The sequence below is a fragment of the Microcebus murinus genome, chromosome 8, assembly GCF_040939455.1.
Source record: "Microcebus murinus isolate Inina chromosome 8, M.murinus_Inina_mat1.0, whole genome shotgun sequence".
In the NCBI taxonomy this organism is placed as follows: Eukaryota; Metazoa; Chordata; class Mammalia; order Primates; family Cheirogaleidae; genus Microcebus; species Microcebus murinus.
The window spans coordinates 3,327,501-3,355,018 of NC_134111.1; the positions used below are offsets into that span (position 1 = coordinate 3,327,501).

The 27,518-nt window shown below is 39.0% G+C and overlaps 1 protein-coding gene and 1 pseudogene across 9 annotated transcripts in view; one reads left to right on the forward strand and one right to left on the reverse strand.

The window, feature by feature from the left end:
• Positions 1–27,518, forward strand: part of WDR33 (WD repeat domain 33) — a 107,326-nt gene that overhangs the window by 26,577 nt on the left and 53,231 nt on the right. For 3 of the 9 annotated variants that reach the window (XM_012739929.3, XM_076005444.1, XM_076005443.1), the window contains exons 2-7: positions 14,585–14,811; positions 17,103–17,171; positions 17,847–17,951; positions 21,878–21,973; positions 22,507–22,658; positions 24,334–24,431. In XM_012739929.3, coding sequence (XP_012595383.1) covers positions 14,608–14,811; positions 17,103–17,171; positions 17,847–17,951; positions 21,878–21,973; positions 22,507–22,658; positions 24,334–24,431 — 724 coding nt within the window. In that variant the 5' untranslated portion in view covers positions 14,585–14,607. Of the gene's footprint in view, positions 1–4,994; positions 5,660–7,853; positions 8,043–8,624; positions 8,669–14,584; positions 14,812–17,102; positions 17,172–17,846; positions 17,952–21,877; positions 21,974–22,506; positions 22,659–24,333; positions 24,432–27,518 lie in introns of those variants that run through there. The other 6 variants (XM_076005442.1, XM_076005437.1, XM_076005439.1 and 3 more) reach the window with 6 other exon arrangements.
• Positions 1,512–1,770, reverse strand: LOC109730966 (small ribosomal subunit protein eS27-like; annotated as a pseudogene).

The following is a 27,518-nucleotide window of genomic DNA, read 5'->3' on the forward strand; positions in this document are numbered from 1 at the left end:
CAAAGATACAGAGCAACAGGAACTCTCATTCATTGCTGGTGAATTTGCAAAATGGTACAGCCACTTTGGAGTACAGTTTGGCAGTTTCTTACAAAACTGTGCATATTCTTACTGTATGATCCAGCAATCTTGCTTCTTGGCATTTACTCAAATGAGTTGAAAATAACATCTACCTAAAACCTAGGAGCTTTATTCATAATTGCCAAAACTTGGAAGCAACGAAGGTGTCCTTCAGTAGGTGAATGGATGAACAAATTGTGGTCATCCATATAATAGTAAAAAGCAATAAAATTAAATGAGTCATCAAGGCATGAAAAGACATGGAGGAACCTTAAATGTATATTGCTACATGAAACCAGTCTGAAAAGGCTCCATATTGTATGGTTCCAATTGTATGACATTTTGGAAAGGGCAAAACTGTGGATCCATTAAAAAGATTACCAAGTAGTAAGGGGTTTGAGGGAGGCAGGGATTAACAGGTAGAGCACAGAGGATTTTTAGGGCAGCCAAACTATTTTGTATGATACTGTGTATAATACCATGAATACATGTCCTTATACATTTGTCAAAACTCAGAATACAACACCAAGAGTGAACCTTAATGTATATTATGGACTTTGGGTGATAATGATGCATCACTGTTGGTTCATTGATTGTAGCAAGTGTACCGGTTTGATGTAGGATGTTGCGGGTGGGGAGGGCTGTGTGTGTTGGGGCAGGGGAGAGAGTGTACATGGGAACTCTGTACTTTCCACTCAGTTTTACTGTGAAGCTCAAACTGCTCTAAAAAATAAAGTGTATATAAAAATATTAAAAAGGTAAGAAAAATTAGCTGGACATGCTGGCGTGTGCCTATAGTTCCAGCTGCTCCGCAGGCTGGGGCAGCCGAGTAGCTTGAGCCCAGGAGTTGCTGAGTGCAGTGAGCTGTGATGATGCCACTGCATTCTAGCCCAGGAGACAGAGCAAGACTCTGTCTTAAAAAGGAAGAAGAAAAAAAAATTAAAAATATAAATTTAAAAGAAAAGAATGCAAACTGTGGCATTCAAACCGGAGCATATGGCAGATCTTTTTCTTGAAAATGAATGAATGGAGCTTATTGCTTTGAGGAAAACAATTGTCAGTATTTTTTGCCAGTGATAATTTGAGTTTCCAACGTTAATGTTTTGAAAAGCTCATATTTGCAGTTGTGAAGTTGCAGTTCTCAACAATTAATGCATTTGATGATGAGACCAATGGTGATTTTAAGGTAAATGATTATTTTTATTTTATAAGAAGTGTGACAATTGGATGATATGCATAATTCTCTGGTGCCAGCATTTTCTAGATCAATACATGGTGTTGCAAAATCATGCATGGGTAAAAGTTCCATTCACATTGCAAGACAGATCTTTGATTTTCAGAGTGTAACACTACAAAAAGCTTATTGATAGGACCTCAGATGACTCATTGCAATTAACCTTTTTTTTTAAATCCTAAAGGTATTTAGTTTATTGGGATGGTTTCCCATTCATTCAAGCAGGATACTTAGTGCTGCTCCTTCTGAAGGAACATCCTTCTGTAAGCCTTGCTCTTCCTGTAGGCTGGCAGAGGACAGTAGAGCAACCAACACACAAAAGCACTGTTTGTGCATGGCTAAACACTGGTGATTTTGTAGCATCCTGGGCATTTCCCATCCATGAAGTAGGAATTTGGGTTCTGCACCAGGTGCTTCTTCTTGTCTTTCCTCTTCTCTTCTGGAGAGGGATGAAGGAGATCCTTTGAGAGAGGCATGTTCTTGTGGGTAGGCCATCGCTGCTGGAAAAAGGTGCAGTTAACCTTTAACAAACTAGTGCTTGCCAAGTTTTGCTGGAGTAGCAAGGTATATTCACAATTATCTGAGGAAGGCTATTAATATACTCTTCCCTTTTCCAGATATGTATCTATGGATCCAGTTATTTTTCATGTTTTTTATATATTTCACAACCCATTGAGTGCAGAAACAGTTGTGAGAATCCAGCTATTTTCAATTAAGCTAGACATTAAAAAGATTTGCCGAAATCTGAAAAATAATGCCGTTCTTTTCACTAATTGCTTTTGGAAAAAAGATAATTATTGTAATGGATTTGTTATTACTTTTAAATGAATTGATATATATTTTAAAATTTGTTTTAATTTCAAATATGGCAAGTATCTATACAATTAATAAAAATTGGGGAAATCTTCATGTTTTAAGAGTAAAGGGATACTAAAATAAAAAAGTTGAGAACTTGCTCCTGTAAGGAAACTGTTTCAGAAGTAACCTGCCCAAATTACTCAATTCAGTGGTTCTCAAATTTTATTGCACTTTAGAATCACCTGGGGAGATTTTAAAATCTCTGCTGCTGAGTTCATACCCCATACTATTAAATCAAAATGAAGGTGAGAGCCAGCCTTTGTATTTTTTTTTAAGGTTTGCTAGTTGATTCCAGTGTGCAGCAAAATTTGGCAATTGCTGGCTTGGACTCAGAATCAAATCTTTGATTTTATTATTTCCAATTTTAGAGGTTGTTGTATCACTCTGTTGTCCGGGCTAGAGTGCTCTGGTGTCAGCCTAGCTCACAGCAACCTCAAACTCCTGGGCTCAAGCAATCCTTCTGCCTCAGCCTCCGGAGTAGCTGGGACTACAGGCACGTGCCACTATGCCTGGCTAATTTTTCCTATATATTTTTAGCTGGCCAATTAATCTCTTTTGTATTTTTAGTAGAGAGGGGGTCTCACTCTTGCTGAGGCTGGTTTTGAACTCCTGACCTTGAGTGATCCTCCCGCTAGGATTACAGGCATGAGCCAGGATTACACGCTGGCCAACCACTGACTTTTTAATCTCCACTGAAAACTGTTAATAGTGCAGGTTTCTCTATCCCAGATTCATACTTTATACTGATTGTTACTTCTCTCATTAAGACAGTCAAATTTATGGTCATATGTGCTTTATATAGTTAAAGCTACCTTTTTGAAATGGCACAGAAAACAAATTTAAAAGCCCAGGTACAGTATTGAGTAACATGTGTTATACATGTCTAATGCAGTATTCACTAAAATGTTGCAATAACTTTATAGCTAAGTATAGTTATCCATTGTCTCTTGGTATCTGGGGGGCTGGGGGAATTACTGTGTTTCCCTGTAAATAAGTCAGGGTCTTATATTTAATTTTCCTCAAGAAGACACCCTAGGGCTTATTTTCAGGGGATGTGTTATTTTTTTTAAGTACAGTACAACAATCCACATTTATTCAAATATAGTTAAGTTGTCTTCTGCAACATCATCATAACTCTCCAAACCCCGAATTCCATCCTGAATTTCTTGTGACTCTATTTCCTTTAGAACCATTGGCCCCAATCTCTCATGTCGAGCAATAGAACTCTCATGGGGCAGATGAGAAGGGCTGGTTGGTGTCTTTACTGCTCTGTGAGGAAATGCATGGATTGTGCAGATACGCTGCATAGCCACACCCATCACTGGGTCTTATTTTCGGGGTAGGGCTTATATTGCACAAATGTTTAGAAATCCTGCTAAGGCTTATTTTATGGGTAGGTCTTATTTTCGGGAAAACACAGTAGTTCCAGGAACCACCAAGGATACCAAAATCCATGGATGTTCAAGTCCTTTATATAAAATGGTATAATATTTGCATGTGACATGAGTATATCCTCCCCTATAGTCAATATCATCTTTAGGTTACTTATAATAATACCGTGTAAATGCCATGTAAATAGTTGTTATCCTGTATTCTTTAGGGACTAAGGACAAGAAAAAAAGTCAGTCCGTGTTGAGTATGCATGCTACCATCCATTTATACCCCTAGTATTTTCCTTCCTCGGTTGGTTCCATGTATGTGAAACACATGGATACGGGTTCTGCTATACATGGTAGAGGCTGCATCAGCTAAGCAATGAAAAATTAAGCAGCTAAGGCTGTGTTGACAGCTATAAAAGCTAGAAAGCTACTACATTGAGGATTAATGAGAATCATTAATGTCTAGTCACCGATGAATTTATGGCAGCAGTCTTAAAACACTTTGCTTTGAGTATTTCATAAGTGTGTCCTCAGTATGTTGGTTTTTTTTTTTTAAACCAGCTAGTGAATTAATTGCTCATGTTAACTTTTTATTTATTTAGTTATTGACGGAGTCTCGCTCTGTTGTCTGGACTAGAGTATCATGGCATCAGCCTAGTTCACAGCAACATCAAACTCCTGGGCTCAGGCTATCCTCCTGCCTCAGCCTCCCGAGTAGTTGGGTCTACAGGTGTGCACCAACACACATGGCTAATTTTTACTATTTTTAGTATCGTGTTTCCCCAAAAATAAGACAGGGTCTTATATTTATTTTTCCTCAAGAAGACACCCTAGGGCTTGTTTTCAGGGGATGTGTTATTTTCCCCTCAAAGCCTCAGCTTGCAGCAGGCACAGCATAGCCGGGACCTGACAGGGGGGAGCGGACCTTGTTGTTGGGGTTGCCTGCACCTTTCCCGTCACCTCTGGGACAGTAGCTGTCATGATGGGGCAGATGAGAAGGGCTGCTTGTTGTCTTTACCACTCTGTGAGGAAATGCATACATTGTGCAGATACGCTGCGTAGCCACGCCCATCACTAGGTCTTTTTTGGGGGGTAGGGCTTATATTGCGCAAATGCTTAGAAATCCTGCTAAGGCTTATTTTATGGGTAGGTCTTATTTTTGGGGAAACACGGTAGATATGGGGTCTCGTTCTTGCTCAGGCTGGTCTTGAACTGCTGACCTGACCTCAAGTAATCCTCCTGCCTGGCCTCCAGAGTGCTAGGATTATAGGCATGAGACACTGCAAAAAGCCAACTTTTTAATGGAATTTTTTTTTTTTTCTTTTTTGAGACAGAGTCTTGCTCTGTTGCCTGGGCTAGAGTGCTGTGGTGTCAGCCTAGCTCACAGCAACCTCAAACTCCTGGGGTCAAGCAATCCTTCTGCCTCAGCCTCCTGAGTAGCTGGGACTACAGGCATGCACCACCATGCCTGGCTAATTTTTTCTATATATTGTTAGTTGTCCAGCTAATTTCTTTCTATTTTTGGTAGAGACGGGATCTCACTCTTGCTCAGGCTAATCTTGAACTCCTGACCTTGAGTGATCCTCCTGCCTCGGCTTCCCAAAGTGCTAGGATTATAGGCGTGAGCCACAATGCCCAGCCGGAAATTTTTGTAGAGATAATTGTAGATTGACATGCATTTCTAAGAAATAACATAGAGAAGCCAGGTACAGTGGCTCAAGCCTGTTCATCTGAGCTACTTGGGAGGCTTAAGTGAGAGGATCACTTGAGGCCAGGAGTTTCAGAACAGCCTGGGTGATATAGCAAGACCCTGCGCCAAAAAGAATGACACAGATTTTTTTTTTCCCTGAAGCAGAGCCTTTACTCTGTTGCCTGGGCTCGAGTGCTGTGACGTCAGCCTAGCTCACAGAAACCCCAAACTCTTGAGCTTAAGCAATCCTCCTGCCTCAGCCTCCTTAGTAGCTGGGACTACAAGAGTGTACCACCATGGCAGCTAGTTTTGTTTTCTTCTTCTTCTGTTTTATAATAAAGAATGGGGTCTCGTTCTTGCTCAGACTGGTCTTGAACTCCTGAGCTCAAGCGATTCTCCCGCCTCGATATCTCAGATTGCTAGGATTACGGATTACGGGTATGAGCCACCACACCTGACCTGTACTTATATTTGTGTATGTGTATATGTATAGTTCATTGCAATGTTATTATGTGTGTATTTTGTGTATGCATCATCATAGTCAAAATATATAACAGTTCATTACTACAAGGATTGCTCTTTTATAACCACATCCTGTACCCCATCCCTAACTCCTGGCAACTGCTAATCTGTTCTCTATTTTTGTCATTTTGTCATTTCAAGAATGGCATGTAAATGGAAACATATAATATGTAACCTTTTGGGTATGTGTAACCATAGTCAAGTTAGACAAGCATTTGAACTTTATAAATGAATTATTTAAACAGCTTCCTTGTCTATTCCTTAAAAGACCCAAGGATATCCATGATTCCTTAAAAGACCCAAATTTCTCCTGATTTGTTTAGAATTTATATTAATTAAATATTGGGCAATGGAGAGCATGTTGATCATTTTGTTACTGGCTCAGTCTACTACTCTTGTAGATCCCCTCAAAGTTCAGTGACATATTAGGTATCAAATTTCTTTCAGTACCCTAAATGTCATAGTGGACTGGAGGTTAGATAATCTAAAACAGGTTTCTAGGCTGAAATTCTGATGCTGGGATCCAGGAGTGTTAATGGAGGTTGGACTCTTAAAATATTTTATTATTTTACAAAGCTCTACAGTAATTATACCTGCTATCCTAGCTAGTTAATGCATCATTAATTTGCTTTTGGTTAGAATTCTGTTACCTCAGTTTGGGAAAACAATTTTTCTTGTTCTGATCAGTAGTTCTGCTCTGATTAGTGGTTGATGTGATAGGGATTGCTGGATTTGATAATTGGACCAAATTCTGGTGCTGCAGCTACTGTGGCTAGGCACAGTACCCATTCTGGACAGCAGCTATGTTTGACCTTTGGCTGTGGATATATAGTAGCAGCAGACATTAAGTGATCATAAGCAGAAGATGCACAGAAAAGAAACACCTCATGGTTTGTTAACATTAAGCCCTTGGCTTTCACTTGATTAATTCCTAGGAAAAAAAGTAATATTGTTACTCAGTATGCACACATACACAACAGAAACAGAAGTTGCACAAAAATAGTTCTTTCAAATGTGCGGTTCAGTTATATATTCTATTTTTTTATGCCGTTTGTCAACCATGTTGACTTTAGGAACCACCAATAGGATGTGATTTCTGGTTTAAAGAAAAAACACTACTTTAGGCCCATTCATGATGCTTCATATCATAGGGTTTTTGTTTTTTTAAATGCTAGAGCCTCAATCTGCCTCCCTGAAGCTAGTTTAAAGCTCTTTTTGCTTAAGTGTATGAAGCACTTAGGAAATTAATTTTGTATCAGATTTTTGAGATTAGTTGAGTTTTAGCTAGGTCATTTTCCTATAAGAAATACACCTTATACCAGCCTGAGCAAGAGCGAGACCCCGTCTATACTAAAAATAGAAAGAAATTAATTGGCCAACTAAGAATAGATATAGAAAAAAAAATTAGCCGGGCATGGTGGCACATGCCTATAGTTCCAGCTACTCGGGAGGCTGAGGCAGAAGGATTGCTTGAGCCCAGGAGTTTGAGGTTGCTGTGAGTTAGGCTGACGCCACAGCACTCTAGCCTGGGCAACAGAGTGAAACTCTGTCTCCAAAAAACCAACAACAACAAAAAAGAAATACACCTTTTTTCTGTGTTTAATTGGAGATCTGCTGTGGTAAGATTTTTCTAATGGTGAAGTTAGAATGGTTTGGTTTGAGAAAAGATTATTTTGGATTATGTTTGGTTGGGGAAAACATTATGTTGGCTATGGTATGCTGAGTGAGAGAGAGCTTTACTTATTTTCCTCAAGTGTCTTCCTCACCCCACTGTGAATTTAAGCTTCTTAAGGCTGATTTGTGCTGTAAGTTTCCTGTACTGTATCCGTACTGCTTGTAATAGTGCCTGGCATACAGCATAGCAGGGTCTTAATGTAGTAGTAGATTCTCACATGGCTTTCTTTTCAAGCTCTTCGGTACTGAAACATTCTCAGATTTGAGAACAGAATATGTGTGTGTGTGTCTGTCTGTCTGTCTGTCTGTGTCTTTCTGTTTGTCTTCATTGCCCGGCAAGTAGCCAGGGCTCACTGATTAGTTCTTTAAATAAATTGTTTTTCTTATTATACTTCCATATGCCGAGGCGCTTTTTCAACTTTTCTTTTCTTTTTAGAGACAGGGTCTCGCTATGTTGCCCAGGCTGGAGTACAGTGGCTATTCACAGGCGCACACTGCATGTTTCATAGCGCACTACAGCCTTGAACTCCTGGGCTCAAGCGTTCCTCCTGCCTCAGCCTCCTCAATAGCTGGGACTACAGGTGTGTGCCACCTCGCCCGGCTCTTTCAACTATTTTGACAATTCGTAAGTGTGTGTGTATTAATGGCTAGTAACTAATAATTGCCTTGGTGGTTTTGGTGGTGCCTGTTTATATCCTATATCAGTCTTTCCATATAATTTTCAGTTTAAATATTACCTTTCTTTTGAATTCCTTTCTGTTCATTCTACTGTCATTGTTCCCAGTTTTTGAGGTTTTGTTAGCCCTTGCATAAAATAGTTTTTATTTTAATTAGAGGTTTAGGTTCTGTAAATGAGTTATTTTGTTTAGCTAGCACAGCTCTAAAATATGAAATTAGTAATGACTTTCTTTAAGCAAGGCATTTATGTTTTTTTATTCACTTTTAACTTTTATCTTCAACTATAATTTTTGTAGTATCATGTGACTAAGATTATAAAAAGTTATTTTGTGCTTAGTTGGGGCGAGAAGTAGCATTATGATGCTGGGATGTACTTATGCAGACAAACATTGGTGAACTAAGTTTGGACATTCAGTTTCATTCAGTAGACTAGTCACTAGATTGGCTAAAGGGACACAATATTTCATGCAAAATATTATCTTCAAGCAAAAAGAATCTTCAGGTTATCCATATTAACCTCATTTTACAGGTTGAGAAAATATGTAGAGAAGTTGACTGGCTTTCCTAATTTTGGTGAGTAGTTGAAAACTTGAAGGCTAAGGATATGCTGTAAACTTCTGTGTATCCAGGGGTCTTTATATTTGCTAACAATAGAGATGGGGACCAGGCACCACAAAGTCTGACATTTCTGTTCTATGAAATTAGAAGTGGAATCTGTTATGCCTTAGAGTAAAAAAAGAAAAACATATTTAGGAGTGAATATTTAGTGAATCAGAGCAAAATGCTGTACTTGATGCAGCATAGAAGGTAAAGGAGGCACTTGATAAAATTGTGCTGATTGTTTGAAACATTGAAGGTTTGTGTGGTAGAAAGGCATGATGAATTCCGTGTTTTAGGTGGATTTTTTTTTTTTTTTTTTGAGACAGAGTCTCACTTTGTTGCACAGGCTAAAGTGAGTGCCGTGGCATCAGCCTAGCTCACAGCAACCTCAAACTCCTGGGCTCAAGCAATCCTTCTGCCTCAGCCTCCCGAGTAGCTGGGACTACAGGCATGCGCCACCATGCCCGGCTAATTTTATATATATATATATTAGTTGGGCAATTAATTCCTTTCTATTTATAGTAGAGATGGGGTCTTGCTCTTGCTCAGGCTGGTTTCGAACTCCTGACCTCGAGCAATCCGCCCGCCTCGGCCTCCCAGAGTGCTAGGATTACAGGCTTGAGCCACCGCGCCCGGCCTTTAGGTGGATTTTTGTCTCAGCGATTTGGTTCAGTTGTATGCATTGAATAACCACAGGCAAATTATTTGCCCCCCTCCTTTTTTTTTTTTTTTTTTTTTAAGAAAAAGAGATAGGGTCTTGCTTTGTTGCCCAGGCTGGAGTGCAGTGGTGTTGTCATAGTCCACTGCAGCCTCCTAGGCTCAAGAGATCCTCCTGCCTTAGTCTCTAAAGTAATTGGGACTACACGTGCTTGCCACTGTGCCCAGCTAATTAAAAATATTTTTTTTTTGGTAGAGAGAGAGTCTCACTGTGTTGTCCAGATTGTTCTCAAGCACCTGGGCTCAATCGATCCTCCCATCTTGGCCTCCCAAAGTGCTGGGATTACTGGCATGAACCACAGGCCAGTTTCTCTCTCCTGCCCTCCTCCCTTCCCAACCCCTTTATCTTCCTCCCTCTTCCTCCACTCCAGATATGAGATGAATATATTTTGGGGACAAACCTAACTTCTAGTTTAAGTTGTGGTGTTTTATTAATATACTTAAAGTAAATACTGTAGTGAGTACAAATCACAGTAATTATTGCTATGAAGGATGAAACTCTTATTTTTTTTCCTCTGCATTTGGTTATAAATCTAAATCCTTGAAGATTAGTCTTGAGTGAAGCCTGAAGTATAGTTTTAATGATGTTTGAGGGATGTTTTTTTTCTATGTGGGTCACTGATTTTTCAATCTCACCTGACAAGTTTTCTCATATTAGAGAAAGCTGTTATGTCATTATTGCTGAAATTTCTTAGCAACCCATGTTGAAGGAGAATTAGGAGATCCAGGTACTTTTCCCTTACTCTGCCACTCTACTAGTTGTCTTGGGCTGCCATAACAAAGTTCCACAGACTGGGGACTTCAACAATAGAAATGGATTTTCTCTCATTTCTGGAGGGCAAGAACCTGAGATGAAGGTATGAACAGAGTTGGTTCCTGGTAAGGCCTCTTTCCTTAGCTTGCAGGTAGCTATCCTCATATGGTCATCTCTGTCTGTATTGTCCATGTCCTAATCTCTTCTTTAAAAAGTACCAGTCAAGGCCGGGTGCGGTGGCTCACGCCTGTAATCCTAGCTCTCTGGGAGGCCGAGGCGGGCAGATTGCTTGAGGTCAGGAGTTCGAAACCAGCCTGAGCAAGAGGGAAGACCCCGTCTCTACTATAAATAGAAAGAAATTAATTGGCCAACTAATATATACAAAAATTAGCCAGGCATGGTGGTGAATGCCTGTAGTCCCAGCTACTTGGGTGCTGAGGCAGGAGGATTGCTTGAGCCAGGAGTTTGAGGTTGCTGTGAGCTAGGCTGACGCCATGGCACTCACTCTAGCCTGGGCAACAAAGCGAGACTCTGTGTCAAAAAAAAAAAAAAAAAAGTACCAGTCAGATTGTATTAGGGCCTTAAGTCCAAATACAGTCACATTCTGAGCTACTAGTGATTAGGACTTTAACATATAAATTTTGGGGGGCGTGGGGGACACGATTCAGTCCATAACAGCCACCAAGGGGTTCTGTTGTGACTTTGGCCAAGTAATTTAATGGTTTGCAGGATGTGAAGCTGCAGTTTGAAAGGTATATATGAAGTCTGTTCACTCTGACCTCTGTATTGTGAGGTTTGTTTGTTTTTTGTTTTCTTTTTGGGATAGAGTCTCACTTTGTTGCCCAGGTAGCCTGTGGCATCAGCCTAGCTCACAGCAACCTCAAACTCCTGGACTCAAGCGATCCTCCTGCTTCAGCCTCCCAAGTAGCTGGGACTACAGGCATGCCCGGCTAATTTTTTCTATATACGTTAGTTGGCCAATTAATTTGTTTCTATTTATAGTAGAAATGGGGTCTCGCTCTTGCTCAGGCTGGTTTCGAACTCCTGACCTCGAGCAATCCGCCCGCCCGCCTAGGCCTCCCAGAGTGCTAGGATTACAGGCGTGAGCCACCGCACTGGCCTTTTTTCTTTTTTTTTTTGAAACAGAATCTCTGTTGCCCGGGTGCAATGCTTGTCAGCCCAGCTCACAGCAACCTCTAACTCCTGGGCTCAAGCGATCCTCCTGTCTCAGTCTCCCAAATAGCTGGGACCACAGGCACACGCCACCATGCCCAGCTAATTTTTTCTATATGTTTTTAGTTGGCTGATTAATTTCTTTCTTTTAGTAGAGACAGGGTCTCACTCTTGCTCAGTCTGGTTTCAAACTCATGACTGTGAGTGATCCAGCTGCCTCGGCCTCTCAGAATGCTAGGATTACAGGCGTGAGCCACCATGCTGTGCCTGCTTAGTGCTTTTTTTTTTTTATCATCTTCTTTAATTATTTTTTTTTTATTTCGGCATATTATGGGGGTACAGATTTTAAGGTTTCAATAAATGCCCATTACCCCCCCCCAAAAGTCTGAGTCTCCATCATGACCATCCCCCACATGGTGCACATCTCGCTCATTATTGCTTAGTGCTTTTTGTACTCTCTAATTTACACTCAGTTCTAAGAAATAGAATGTTTCTCATCTCATTACAAATTAACATTTGTCAGAGGCCTTCTGGAATTGCTCCAGAGGGGTGGAAATAATACACGTTAAATAGATATTTTACTGTATTTGTTTTTGGTGTGTATGAGTCAGGATTTCTTTTCCCTCCACCCATTTCCTTCCAGCCATCCTCCTCCTCCTCATTATTGTTGTTGTTATAACATTATTATTATTATTATTACTTAATGGTTTTAGGAGGGACTAGACTGACAAGGATGAAGTAGTACTAAGAATATTTTCATTCAAAGTAAATCACAATTTTTTTTTTTTTTGATGCTGCATTTCTTTTTTTTTTGAGACAGAGTCTCACTTTGTTGCCCAGGCTACAGTGAGTTCCATGGCGTCAGCCTAGCTCACAGCAACCTCAAACTCCTGGGCTCAAGCAATCCTGCTGCCTCAGCCTCCCGAGTAGCTGGGACTACAGGCATGCGCCACCATGCCCGGCTAATTTTTTCTATATACATTAGTTGGCCAATTAATTTCTTCCTATTTTTAGTAGAGACGTGGTTTCATTCTTGCTCAGGTTAGTTTCAAACTCCTGAACTAAAACGATCCACCAGCCTCGGCCTCCCAGAGAGCTAGGATTACAGGCGTGAGCCACCACACCCGGCCTGATGCTGCATTTGTTTTGTTTTGTTTTGTTTTGTTTTTGTTTTTTTTTTTTTTTCTTTTTTTTTTATTTATTTTTTTTCTTTTTTTCTAATATCATTAGCTCACATGTTTTGTTTTTTTGAGACAGAGTCTCACTTTGTTGCTCAGGCTAGAGTGAGTGCTCTGGCGTCAGCCTAGCTCACAGCAACCTCAATCTCTTGGACTCAGGCGATCCTACTGCCTCAGCCTCCAGAGTAACTGGGACTACAGGCATGCGCCACCATGCCTGGCTAATTTTTTTTTTTGTATATATATATATATATTAGCTGGCCAATTAATTTCTTTCTATTTATAGTAGAGTATGGGGTCTCACTCAGGCTGGTTTCGAACTCATGACCTGGAGCAATCCGCCCACCTCGGCCTCCCAGAGTGCTAGGATTACAGGCGTGAGCCACCGCACCTGGCCGGAAATCACAATTTTTCAGGTCCTTTCTTTAGTGTCTTAAGAGTGAGATAAGGCAAATTTAAGAATACAGAAAAATGATGGCGATTACAATTTTTCCTTCTTTTGAAATAAAAATAATTGTGGAAATGCTTCTAACTTCTTTCCTTTGTGTGCTTTTTTTTTTTTTTTTTTTTTTTTTCTAGGAGAAAGCTGTTGTATTTTGTGTGCTTTTAATGGTCTGATTTTTTAGTCTATTTATATTTAAATATGAAGAGGTATGGGGTTGTGAGGAGGGCTGTTCAGTTGCCCTTTTTTTGTTGTTGTTGAGACAAAGTCTCACTCTGTCGCCTCTGGCTGAGTGCAGTGACATTTTTGTAGCTCATTGCACCCTCCAACTCCTGGGATTCTAAGTAATCCTTGATCCTTCTGCCTCAGCCTCCTGAGTAACTGGGACTAAAGGCAATGCCCAGCTGGTTTTTTTGTTTTTTCCTTTTTGGTAGAGATCGGTCTCACTCTTGCTTAGGCTAGTTAGTCTCAAGCTCCTCAGTTTAAGCAGTTCGCCTGCCTTGGCTTCTGAGAGTGCTAGGATTACTGACATGAGCCTCTGCACCTGGCCTAATTTTTAAAATAGGCTTAAAATTTATTTTAAAATCATTCCTATTTGTATTATTGCCACATAAGTTTAAATGTAGAACATTCAAGTTGAAAAACTCTAGAGTCTTAACATTTTTCTGTTCAGATATTAGTTTAATGTTGCTTTTATACATATATAAATATACATACAATAAGTTTGTATGTTGGTTACTTTATTGCCAAACTTAGATATATGTACTTTTTGTGTTCATTATAGATATGAAATAGGGTAGTTTGTTTCACTTTCTACACTATTCCTAGGAAATTTATAAGGACAAAAGTCAGGTTTTAAAACTTTTAGTCAATCTTGTATAAAATAAGGTCTTAAGATAAACTTAAAAACTTGTTTTACTATCAAGCCTCTAAATGAAATTTTAGTTTAAAAAATGTGAACAGTCCCCAATGATTCTACCTTGTCTTCCCCAAACATACACACATACCCACCCACTCATATCCCCCACTTCAAGCTATTATAAATTGTTCTTTTTTTCTTCCTTCAGGCTGAATCTTACAACAAATGCCTATTAGCACTTATTCTGCAAATTAGTATTTTTTAAGTGTGTAACTGGTTTCTGCTATTAATCTATATACATATAGTCATATGCCACATAATGACATTTCTGTTAATGTCAGACTGTATATACAATGGTGGTCCTATATGAGTATAATATATTTTTACTGTACCTTTTCTATGTTTACATGGAGGAATACTTACCATTGTGTTACAGTTGCCTTCAGTATTCAGTAACATGCTTTACAGGTTTGTAGTGTAGGAGCAATAAGCTATGTGTGTAGTAGACTCTACCATCTAGGTTTCTGTAAGTACATTTTGTGATGTTTATACAGTGAAATTGCCTAACAGTGCATTTCTCAGAATGTATCCCTGTCCCTAAGTAAGTCATGGCTGGTAGTTTATTTTGTAAGTAGATCGATTGAAAGCTAGAAACGATACATGTTAGAAAAGGGAAGAGAAGTATTAAAAGTGTTCATTTAAAAATGTTTTCAGGGAATACTGCAGTGCTGATATTTGTAATGAAAATACTTTTTATTTGTCCTAGTGTCCTAGAAGGAAAACATCATCATGGCTACAGAAATTGGTTCTCCTCCTCGTTTTTTCCATATGCCAAGGTTTCAACACCAGGCACCTCGACAACTGTTTTATAAGCGACCTGATTTTGCACAACAGCAAGCAATGCAACAGCTTACCTTTGATGGAAAACGAATGAGAAAAGCTGTAAACCGAAAAACCATAGACTACAATCCATCTGTAATTAAGTATTTGGAGGTAAGTCCAGTTAATGTTCTTCAGATGATCAAACTTCTGTATTTAAAAAGAAGAAATTTTTTAAATGTAGGGTAATAAGTATATCTGTGTTTCTTGAATTAGTGGCATGAAATGGAATTTCAAATGAGGACATTTAAGGAAGACCTTAAACCACCAGTACTTTTTTTTACTTCTAAAAAGTTATTAACATAAGGCTCCATTTTAGAACTAGGATTTGCTCTAAAGGTTCACAGCAAATTACAAGAGAGTACTTTAATCGCTAGGCCAACCCTAAAACACTTGTTAAACCCAGTGTATATGAAATAACAAGAAACTACCAACGTTGGAATATTTCTGTGCGAAACATACATTTAGAACCAAAACTTTGGGTGTCAGAGACACTGGAATGGGGAATATGGATTCTCCCACTTCCAAGTCCTGGTGATAGGTGATAATCTTATAGCACTTATGATCAGTGCTGTACTTGAGGGTTGAGTACCTGCTACAGTCCCATAGGATGAAAGCAATGCTGAGATGCTAAGTAAAGTCAGGGTAGGGGTCTGTTGCAAGTCTTCCATCTTTGAGCTTGTTCTTTCTTTTCTCTCCCCTTTCCTCTCCCTTCCTCTCTTTCTTTCCTTTCTTCCTTTTCTTTTATTTATTTTTTAGACAGAGTCTACCTCTGTCACCTGGGCTACAGTGCCGTGGCATCATCATAGCTAACTCCAGCTTCCAGCTCCTGGGCTCAAGTGATCCTCCTGCCTCATCCTCCAGAGTAGCTGGGAGTACAGGCATGCGCCACTATGCCTGGCCATTTTTTTTCTGTTTTTACTACAGATGGCGTCTGGCTCTTGTTTAGGCTGGTCTTGAACTCCTGACCTGACCTCAAGCAATCCTCCCGCCTTGCCTCCCAGAGTGCTAGGATTACAGGCGTGAGCCAGGGCCCCCAGCTTCTGTATGTCTTTGTTGATGGGATCTTGCTCTGTCCTCCAGGCTGAAGCGCAGTGGCAGATTACAGTTCACTGTATTTTTGAACTTCTGGGCCCAAGTGATCCTCCCGCCTCAGCCTTTTAAATAACTGAGATTACAGGTGTGAGATACCACGCCCAACTAAGTTTTCTTATTTTTTCCTAGAGATGGGGTCTCCTATGTTGCCCAGGCTGGTCTGGAACTCCTAAGCTCAAATATCCTCCTGCCTTAGCCTTCCAAAGTGCTAGGATATTCTAGGGAATTACGCAATCACAGAGGCTAATTCCTAGGTTAAAACAAGTAAAGAATTTAAGGCTGGGTATGGTGGGTTACACTTGTAATCCCATAGTGAGCAACATCCTGAGACCTCCCACTTTACAAAAAAAAAAATTAAAAAGTTAGCTGGGCGTGGTGGTGCACACCTTTTGTCCTAGCTACTCAGGAGGCTGAGGTGGGAAGATTACTTAAGCCTAGGAATTTGATGTTACAGTGAGCTGTGATCATGCCATTGCACTCCAGTTTGGGCAACAGAGTGAGACCCTCTCTCTAAATTAAAAAAAAAAAAGAAAGAAAGAAAAACCACAAGAAAGATACAAGAAATTGTTTTGTGCTGAGGGCTTTGGTGGAATCGGGGATGTCTATCTACTTCCTAGCCTGTTTTAAGTTAACATTACTCAGCACGTGATGGGCCCACAGCATCTTAATTGAGTGGGTGAGGCCTAATTCGAGTAAAATGAGGAGGGAAGCTCTAAGCAACAGTGAGTAAGATAAGAGGGGAAATCTCTTTAAGATACCACTATTATCTATGTTTTCGGGAATAATTTTTTTTTTTTTGCCCTCTTAACCCAGCGTTCCCCCACTTTGGGAAGAACCAGGAAGAGAGGGAATAACAGTTTTCAATCCTGTTTTCTCCTCATTTAATATAGTTTATATTCTTTTGTTTTGTTTTTTCTTGAGACAGTCTCGATTTGTTGCCCAGGCTAGAGTGAGTGCCGTGGCGTCAGCCTAGCTCACAGCAACCTCAAACTCCTGGGCTCAAGCAATCCTACTGCCTCAGTCTCCCGCATAGCTGGGACTACAGGCATGCGCCACCATGCCCAGCTAATTTTTCTATATATTTTTAGTTGGCCAATTAATTTCTTTCTAATTTTAGTAGAGATGGGGTCTTGCTCTTGCTCAGGCTGGTTTTCAACTCCTGACCTCAAACAATCCACCTGCCTTGTCCTCCCAGAGTGCTAGGATTATAGGCGTGAGCCACCTCGCCCTGCCTATATTTTGTTAATAATTAATTTCAAATTGAGTATAATTAGACCAATTGATTAATTGATCTATTTATTTTTTAACAGAACAGAATATGGCAAAGAGATCAGAGAGACATGCGGGCAATTCAGCCTGATGCAGGTTATTATAATGATGTAAGTATAAGATGTGCCATAGTAGTTTAATAAAAACCTTTGTTTGGACATGTAAGCCTAAATATATGTGACCTCAAGTTAAAAACAATTTTTTAAAAAAACCTAAATTTCATTTTAATCTTTTTTCTTTATTTTATTTGATTTAGTTGTTAGAATAACTTGTAATAAATATGATCCTTTTTTCTTTTCTTTTCTTTTTTTTTTTTTTTTTTTTTTTTTTTTGAGACAAAGTCTCACCCTTTTACCTGGGAAAGAGTGCCGTGGCATCAGCCTAGCTCACAGCAACCTCAAACTCCTGGGCTCAAGCAATCCTGCTGCCTCAGCCTCCCTAGTAGCTGGTACCACAGGCATGCGCTACCATGCCTGGCTAATTTTTTCTATATATATTAGTTGGCTAATTAATTTCTTTCTATTTATAGTAGAGACGGGGTCTTGCTCTTGCTCAGGTGGTTTCACACTCCTGTCCTCGAGCAGTCCGCCTGCCTCAACCTCCCAGAGTGCTAGGATTATAGGTGTGAGCCACCTGGCCCAGCCTATTATAATAGTTTTTTTTGAAAGTCTTGTACTGTCCCAAATTTACCTTTAAATGTTGAAATGATATTACCTTGCCATGTCCCAACTTTCTGCTCTGTGTGTAATCAGATGCTGTAAGAACTCAATTTTCTTTTTTTATAGCTGGTCCCACCTATAGGAATGTTGAATAATCCTATGAATGCGGTAACAACAAAATTTGTTCGGACATCAACAAATAAAGTAAAGTGTCCTGTATTTGTTGTTAGGGTAAGTATTCTTTTATGAGAAGATTAGTCCTGAGGTAGTCTGCAAATGTATTTGATAGAATAAAGAAAAAAAAAACACATTATTTTAAATGTATATCTGCAATAATAATTAGTTTATTACTAGTAATTTTATTTTGGAATACATATTTATCTACTAAATATCTTATTTAATACATTTAGTTAGATACTACTTTTGGGTGGTCTTTCTTAATGTTGCAATCTCCATATACATTTTTCTGAATGATAGATACATGTTAGAGCAGGTCGTGGACTTGTCCTTGAATAGGAACAGTTTTGTTTGTGTGTGTGCTTGTTTGTTTTTTGAGACAGAGTCTGGCTTTGTTTTCCAGGCTAGAATGAGTGCGTGGTGTCAGCCTAGCTTAGAGCAACCTCAATCTCCTGGGCTCAAGCAATCCTCCTGCCTCAGCCTCCCAAGTAGCTGGGACTACAGGCATGCGCCACCACACTCGGCTAATTTTTTCTGTATATTTTTAGCTGTCCAATTAACTTTCTGGTTTTGGTATAGATGGGGTCTTGCTCTTGCTCAGACTGGTCTTAAACTCATGAGCTCAAACAATCCACCCGCCTCAGCCTCCCAGAGTGCTAGGATTACAGGTGTCAGCCACCATGCCTGGCCAATTTTGTTAGTGTTTAGAAAGTAGCACTGGCCAGGTGTGGTGGCTCACACCTGTATTCCTAGCACTTTGGGAGGCCAGCATGGGAGGATCCCTTGAGCCCAGCAGTTTGAGGTTGCAGGAATATGATTACGCCACTGAGTTCTAGTCTGGGCAACAGAGCAAGACCCTGTCTCAAAAAAAAAAAAAAAAAAATCCAGCATCCTGAAATGAATGAAAAGTTCTTAGGTGTGTTACTAGGAAGGAAAATACCTGAGGAGAGGGTGGGCGTGGTGGCTCACGCCTGTAATCCTAGCATTCTGGGAGGCCGAGGTGGGTGGATCGCTCAAGGTCAGGAGTTTAAGACCAGCCTGAGCAAGAGTGAGACCCCATCTCTACTAAAAAAAGAAAAAGAAAGAAATTAATTGGCCAACTAAAAAAATATATAGAAAAAATTAGCCTGGGTGGCAAATGCCTGTAGTTCCAGTTACTCGGGAGGCTGAGGCAGAAGGATCGCTTGAGCCCAGGAATTTGAGGTTGCTGTGAGCTAGCTAGGCTGATGCCACGGCACTCTAGCCTGGGTAACAGAGTGAGACTCTGTCTCCACAAGAAAAAAAAAAAGAAAATACCTGAACTATGTTGTGCCAAAATTGTCAGCTCCGTGAAAATACATAGTAGGTGTTTCATACGTTTTCACTGATATTTTAAAAATAAAAATTTTCATTTATTTAGAGACAGAGTCTCACTCTCTTGCCCAGGCTAGAGTGCCATTGCCTCAGCCTAGCTCACAGCAACCTCAAACTCCTAGGCTCAAGCGATCCTCCTGCCTCAGCCTCCCGAGTAGCTGCGGCCACAGGCATGCGCCACCATGCCCGGCTAATTTTTTCTATATATTTTTAGTTGGCCAATTAATTTCTTTCTGTTTTTAGTAGAGACAGGGTCTTACTCTTGCTCAGGCTGGTCTCAAACTCCTGAGCCCAAATAATCCACGCACCTCAGCCTCCCAGAGTGCTAGGATTACAGGTTCGAGCCACCACGTCCTACCAAAAATTTTTAATAAATAGAACATTCACATGTTTAAAAAAGGTAAAATTTGAGGAGATTCACGATAAAAAAAAATCTTCCCATCTCTGTTTCCTAGGTATCCAGTTAATATTTCCATAGATGATAGTGTATTCATTTTCTTTGTGTTTTTATTCCATTTTCTAAGGATGCAGTTGTTGGTTATATCCAGAGGCATAGGATGGTTTAATAGTCAAAAGTTGAGCAAATAGGCCGGGCGCTGTGGCTCACGCCTGTAATCCTAGCTCTTGGGAGGCCGAGGCGGGCGGATTGCTCAAGGTCAGGAGTTCAATACCAGCCTGAGCAAGAGCGAGACCCCGTCTCTACTATAAATAGAAAGAAATTAATTGGCCAACTGATATATATATAAAAAATTAGCCGGGCATGGTGGCGCATGCCTGTAGTCCCAGCTACTCGGGAGGCTGAGGCAGGAGGATCGCTTGAGCCCAGGAGTTTGAGGTTGCTGTGAGCTAGGCTGACGCCACGGCACTCACTCTAGCCTGGACAACAAAGTGAGACTCTGTCTCAAAAAAAAGAAAAAAAAAAAAGTTGAGCAAATAATAATTGAAAAAAAATGAGGACAGAGTAAAGGCAATCATGGTAAAGATTAGTAGCACATCAGCGAAATAAATAGATCTTCTGATATTAGAAGGTTGTGATATACAGAAGGAAGAACTGAGAAGGGCTGAGAGAAAGAGATTCCAGCCTGAGGCCCTTAGAAATGGTTGTAGTTAGTTTTAGGCCTCCTATTTGCCCTAGAGGCTTTAAGCAGTAGAAACATCAGTAAAACACTATTGTGTGAGTAGAGCCAACCAGTGTGTAGTATAATTTTCCTAATCAGGGAATTTGGAAAGGGATGTAATGTGCAGCTAATTTTGACATCCTCATAGCATAACACAGAAAATCTTTTTGAAATCAATAAAATCTGAACATCGGGTATTTTATTAGGTGGGTAAATTTTCTCATTTGGGAATCAAGCTATAAGGTCTTAGGAAAAATTTGCACATAGTAGAGGCATAGTCTAAATGAAAGGCTATTAAATAAACTATGCGTTCTTTGTTGACAGTTTGGTTGCTTTCATTATTAACTGGGTTGGGATCCCTAGTAAATAACAGAAACTAGGAAGGTTAGGAGGCTCTTGTTTGTAGCAGTGAAAAATCATGACCTATTCATAAGCTATGAAAAGCCAAATTGTCACATATATTTATCTAATTTACCAATAGTCTTCATTTTATATACCTCATCCTGCTGTTCCTATAAGCACACTTATATTTTTCAACTTTGTCAGAGTTTTTATTTTGGAAAGTAGGATTGTTGTATTGGCATTTCGTGTATTTACATCTTCTAAGGAATATGAGTTGTGTGTTCCATCATAGAAACTTGAAAATAAAAAATAAGAAAAAATATTTTGTGTTTTGTATTGACCATCACATGATGTCACAGATTTCTTCAATAATGCAAATTGTGACATTAAAATATTGATGTGAAAATTATTTTAAATGCAAAAAAATGTAAAAATTGTTTTAAGTGCAAAATAAAATTATCAGCGTAGTGATTCCCCCGTAATGCTGTATCTATTTTGTATCAATAAAATTAAAATTTTAAAAGTCAATGCAATGTATTAGTGATGGCTGTGTTGTATTATGTTTTTTTGAAAGTAGATGAATATAAAACTTGTCACTCCTTGGTACTTTGAATGTAGGAGAGCTTACAATGATTTTTAATGTACGTTTACTTGTAGGAAAAGTTTGATAGCCTCAATGTCCTTAAATTGGTATTTATTTTTATCTTGTTTTTGTTTTGTTTTGTTTTTGTTTTTTATAAAACACTGGTAACTTCTGTCTGAGTTGTCCACTAGTAGTTATAAGACACCAATTCTTTCATTGAGTCTTTGAGTTTTTCTGGTTACTATCTACCTTATTTATGTTAGTCTACCATGTAACCTAGGAAAATGAGGTCTTTGCATATTTTGTTTTGACATGCTTCACATATTTTGACAGAGTGCGTAGGTACATCCATATTTTATACTTGTTTTTAATTTAGCTAATAAGCCAAAGTGATAGAGCTTACTCTGCACACAGGAAAAGAATTTAATGATAAGTTATTTTCTGACAAATACTTGCTTATAAAGCTAAGCTGCATTTAAGTGAAAGTCAGTACTTAATCTTTATAAAGACTTTCTCAGTGTTTTCAAAATTTGTGTAATGGGAATATTTTGCCCTTGTATAACCTGTCTTTGTTCCACCCCTAGTGGACTCCAGAAGGAAGACGGTTGGTCACTGGAGCTTCTAGTGGCGAGTTTACCTTGTGGAATGGACTCACTTTCAATTTTGAAACAATATTACAGGTAACAGTAATCATCAGATGGTAGCGTCATCTTGTGGTAGTGTAAAGAACTTGAGATATAGTCACTTCATTGGCATTGTGAAACTTTTTTTTTTTTTTTTGAGACAGTGTCTCACTTTGTTGCCCAGGCTAGAGTGAGTGCCCTGGCATCAGCCTAGCTCACAGCAACCTCAAACTCCTGGGCTCAAGCAATCCTGCTGCCTCAGCCTCCCAAGTAGCTGGGACTACAGGCATGCGCCACCATGCCCAGCTAATTTTTTCTATATATATTAGTTGGCCAATTAATTTCTTTCTATTTATAGTAGAGACGGGGCCTCACTCTCGCTCAGGCTGGTTTTGAACTCCTGACCTCAAGCAATCCACCTGCCTCGGCCTCCAGAGTGCTAGGATTACAGGCGTGAGCCACCACGCCCGGCCGGCATTGTTAAACTTATAATTGGACAGACCATTACTGTGACTTAATAATTGCTTCTGTAAGCCTTCCATGTTATATTCTTTGAAGCAGTATCTTACAAATGTTTTCTGTTTTCACAGGCTCACGACAGCCCAGTGAGGGCCATGACTTGGTCACATAATGACATGTGGATGTTAACAGCAGACCACGGAGGATATGTGAAATATTGGCAGTCGAACATGAACAACGTCAAGATGTTCCAGGCACATAAGGAGGCGATTAGAGAGGCCAGGTTTATACACAATATACCATTTTCTGTAGTCCCTATTGTCATGGTTAAATTATTCTCTAAGTGTATTCTGGGTGCAGAGATGCATGGGCTCTGTCAGATTCTGGGAAACTTTCTGCACCCTATAAACACAATATTTTCCTTTGTTTTCACACATTCACCATTTTGCTGGCACCTTTCTGAAGTAGTGTTGTCCCGGTATCAGCCTTTGCAATATGTTAGAGATGTATTGTCTGCCGCATTTTGCACTGGTTTTCTCTTTTTATTTATGGCTAATAATGTGTATACGTTATTTTTTTATTATTATCTACTGTGTAAGATAAGAATATTTCATTCCAAATAAAGAATTCAGTCTTTAATTATATAACTGAATAAAATCTAAAGCCTACAGAAAACATCTTCAGAATTCACACAAAATACAAGAAAAAAAGGCTTAAGTGAAGACCTGGTTGGCTTGGTTATGCCATGACTTCAAAAGGAAAGTATAGAACTAAAATCCCTCACAGATAACTCTCTGGATGTGGCAAACATTTACGGATTAATGAATGGGTTCTTCAAGCTTTGCAGCTGTAAGCAGACCATTGTCAAGAAGACTCTAGGACTTTTCTTCTGATTCACTGCTGATAACATCAGTTATGCAAATGTATAATAAGTGGAGTTTAAAATATTTTCAGTGAGTTGTACATTTTTACATATCAATCAGATATGTATAGTAAACTGGAAAAAAAAGTTTCAAACACAAGCCTGAAGAGTTGCTGCAGCCTCAGAATAAAGCTAAGCAGCATTCTTTAAGGTTGTCCCACCCATGTGTGGGAGGAGGTTGACATCGTCATAGAAACATCCACTGTAGACATTGGTTTCTGCTTTCAAAATCTTAACAGAAATTGTTGGATAAACATGCTTTTACTTTATAGACTTTGCCTTAGTGTCATACCCATACACTGAGTTTTCACTATTGGTCCTTTCTCAGTCATAGGATTCAAAAGTTCAAGGGAGTTCTTAGAGTTAGGTGAGAAACTTGAAGGTCTTTGAGTACTGAGAAGATAAACTGGCTCCCTCTTTTGCAGCAGATTCCTTGGCTTAAAACATAAATCTGAATGTCCATTTTAAAGTTTTCTTCAAAAGGTGCAATCTTCAAGGAATAGCTTGCCCTAGAAGAAGGTGTGAACATTTTCCACGGACCTTTTGCCTAAATGAAAAGCATTGTATGTAGGTTAGCATCCAGGTTTTTAATAGCTTGCCCGCAGTTTTTAAGCTTATCATTTCATGAAGTGTCTGAGGCAGAAGCTAATGCTAAATTTTTTGAGCAGTATTTCTGCGTGATTTAAAAGACTGCAGGAATATTGCAAAAATGGAATCCATTTAGTTTCAACACTTAAATCAACTTACATGTGATTTACTACTGAGAAGAGGAGCATGGTTAGCATCAGTACTGATAATACACTCGTAAAGGTCTCTGAATATTGATAATTGAAAACTAAGAAGCAATACTCAGTTGAAGTCTTCTTTTGAGATGCGTGTGTTAGCTGACAACATTCTCTTTAAGGGCTTCTTCACTGGATACTTCCTTCTCCTGTTTATAATGCAGCACAGTATTTTTATTTTTCCCTGTCTGAGAAGCACAGATAATCTGTTAAATGCTGACTTCTTTCCCCTGCTGTGTGTCTTCATGTAACAGTTTCTCACCCACGGATAATAAATTTGCTACATGCTCTGATGACGGCACTGTTAGAATCTGGGACTTTCTTCGTTGCCATGAGGAAAGAATTCTCCGAGGTACGTGTACTAACAGTACTGATTGGAATATTTAAATAGGGAAGGCATTTGTGGTTAAATCATCACAATACCGCAATACCGGCTTACATCTCCATTAATTTTTTCACATATACACACCATCTCAAGGCTCTTCGAAGAAACTCAGACTCTCTCTAGTTTATAATCATTTTGTAGAGTTTTACAACTAATATTACCTTTGAATTTTTTCAGCTATAAGTTGAATACAAGAGCTCTCCCTCTTCGATTACTTGCTTATTTGTGTGTATCTTTTAGGACTGTGTTCCTTTTCCTATCTTGTGTCCAGGATACCTTTCCCTAACATATTGACACTGTAATTTTATTTAAATAGCTCACATTCTCCTGCAGTCCTTACAATATGAATTAACTGACAACATAGAGGTCTCGAAGCTACACTACTCAGCATTGCTATTTCTGAAAACAGCTATTAATAGTTTATCAGTATACCACATTTGTACTACATGGCCGCCTCACCTACTACGTTTGGGAGGGATTGCTTGTTTACTTTTACTGATTTTATAATGATAAATAAACCTCTATGAATTCCTTCATTCTACAAAATAAATCCACATTTTCACTTGGATTATTTTAGTTTAGTTTATTGGACCAGATTATTAGACTTAAAAAGTGGGGCTGTTGGCCGGGCGCGGTGGCTCACGCCTGTAATCCTAGCTCTCTGGGAGGCCGAGGCGGGCGGATTGCTCGAGGTCGGGAGTTCGAAACCAGCCTGAGCAAGAGCGAGACCCCGTCTCTACTATAAATAGAAAGAAACTAATTGGCCAACTAATATATATAGAAAAAATTAGCCGGGCATGGTGGCTCATGCCTGTAGTCCCAGCTACTCGGGAGGCTGAGGCAGAAGGATCGCTTGAGCCCAGGAGTTTGAGGTTGCTGTGAGCTAGGCTGACGCCACGGCACTCACTCTAGCCTAGGCAACAAAGTGAGACTCTGTCTCAAAAAAAAAAAAAAAAAAAAAAAAAAAGTGGGGCTGTTGAAATATTAATAGTACATCAATGCTGTTTATGTGAATTCAGTGCTGTCAGAGTTAAGTAATTAACCATGTCATATATATATGCAATACAAATAGCACAACAAAAACATTTATACTTCTAACTAAACCCTATTATTATTTACTGGGAAGGTACTATTCTCAAGTACTTCATTTGAACCTGTTGACTATACTGTTCATAAGCATCAGTGCATTCTACCCCATGCCCTTGATTCCAGTGTGCCACACAAGCATCATCTTCCTCTGGCACATAAATGCAGGGTGAAAAAATGGGTGCCATAGATACTGGATGTCAAGAAATTATTTTCACAGATTTCCCCTTATGTTCCAGAGTCAGCAGAGTTAGTTGTCTTGGTTGAATTGTAAGTTTCCTACAGCTTTTCAGAGCTTTATTTGCAGCATGTAATGTTGATGCTGTCTAGACAAGAAAGACTCTTAAGATAGTTTAACTAATATTTCAGGCCAGTATATTTGATCACGTTTGCATAAACACTCCTGACATTGTACATTTTGTTTGGTTCATCCATAATATATCCACTGTAGCTGGCATAACGATAAGGGTTCCTGTCTTTTTAAGGGAGTGTCCTCACTGTGAAAGTCATAATATTTTACAACTTCAGAATGAAATGGAGTCTTTAAAATCATCTAGTCTGAGTTATTTTATGGATGAGCACCATGATCCAGAGGCTTAAGTGACATGTTCAAGGTAAAATAGGTTCGGAGCCAGGACAAGAATCTTACCACTTGACTACCAGCCTAATGCCACACTAATGTTGTATCTTTCCTCACTGTTAGTAGATGTCTTAGCTGTTAAACAGAAATAAATTAAAAAATATTTTCTAGCCTTTTGAAAATCCTTAGAAATATAGAGGAAACAAAATAATTTTTATTTAGTAAAAGTAATTCCAAGGTATCAAAATTATTAATTTTACAGTAAACTGTATGCTACCTAATCTCTGATATAAAACCACTCTGCACCTTAGATTAAAAAAAGAACATCCGCTGTGTGACAACATTTTTTAGTCCCATGTTCCAGTGAAGCATTATTTAGTTTTGGTAATGAAACTGTTGCTAAATAGTGTGTAAGAAGTTTTCCTCTGAAATTTAGAGAGTGTCTGAGTTACTATCTAGCAATTAAATGTTTTGGATTTTAGTCCAGGTGAATTTAGATAAAGTTAAGTGGATGTAGAATCATTACCTTTTCTTCTTGTAGCTTAAAAAAATATACACCAGTATCATGTCTATATTAATTAAATGAGAGTTGAGTTTTATTTTTTTATGAGGGCTCTATTTTAGGTTTTATGGAAATTGAATTCAAACATGCACAAAAGCAAAAGGAGCCTCCATGTACTTTTAGGATTTACGTTCTAGTTTATTTATATCTTTTGATTCTTTTTAAAAAATATTCTACTTTTTTTATAGTCATAATTTTGTCTTAGTGCCTCAGTGAGACAAATATGAATATATTAAACTCAGTTAATTATTCCACCCAAGCAGTAGTTCTGATAGCAAGTCTGATATAGTAGAATTATTAGATTCCAGTTATCCATCTTCTGTCATTCCTCACTTTTCTAAATTTTATGTGTCTCAGATTTCCCATTCTCCACTTGGTAAGTCAGGGGGATGATGGATCTACAGTTGTTTCAAGGGGTGATGTGAAATTCTTTGAATCAAATTTGGAGTGAACTTAATTTAACTCTACTCGGAGAGAGAAAATTGTATCACAGAGTCAAGAAATAGGGATAGGGTGTTCCAGCCTCTCAAATGTGAGTCGCTCTGTATTACGAATGATGTAGCTCACATATGAGGCATGTAAGCATACTGCTTTGCATTGTTAGGGCTGTGCATCAGGCCATCACTTTGGGGAGACTTTAGTATTAAGAAAATCCAAGAATATACTGATTAAGGGGAGTTTGTGATTATAGTCCAGGTCTTTATCAAATACTTACCTTCTTTACAACATTGCTAAAAATTAGTCTTGTACTCACCAACATTTTCAGTGATACTACTGAAACTACTGATACTACATTTCAGTTCACTACTTCATATAATTCCCTTTT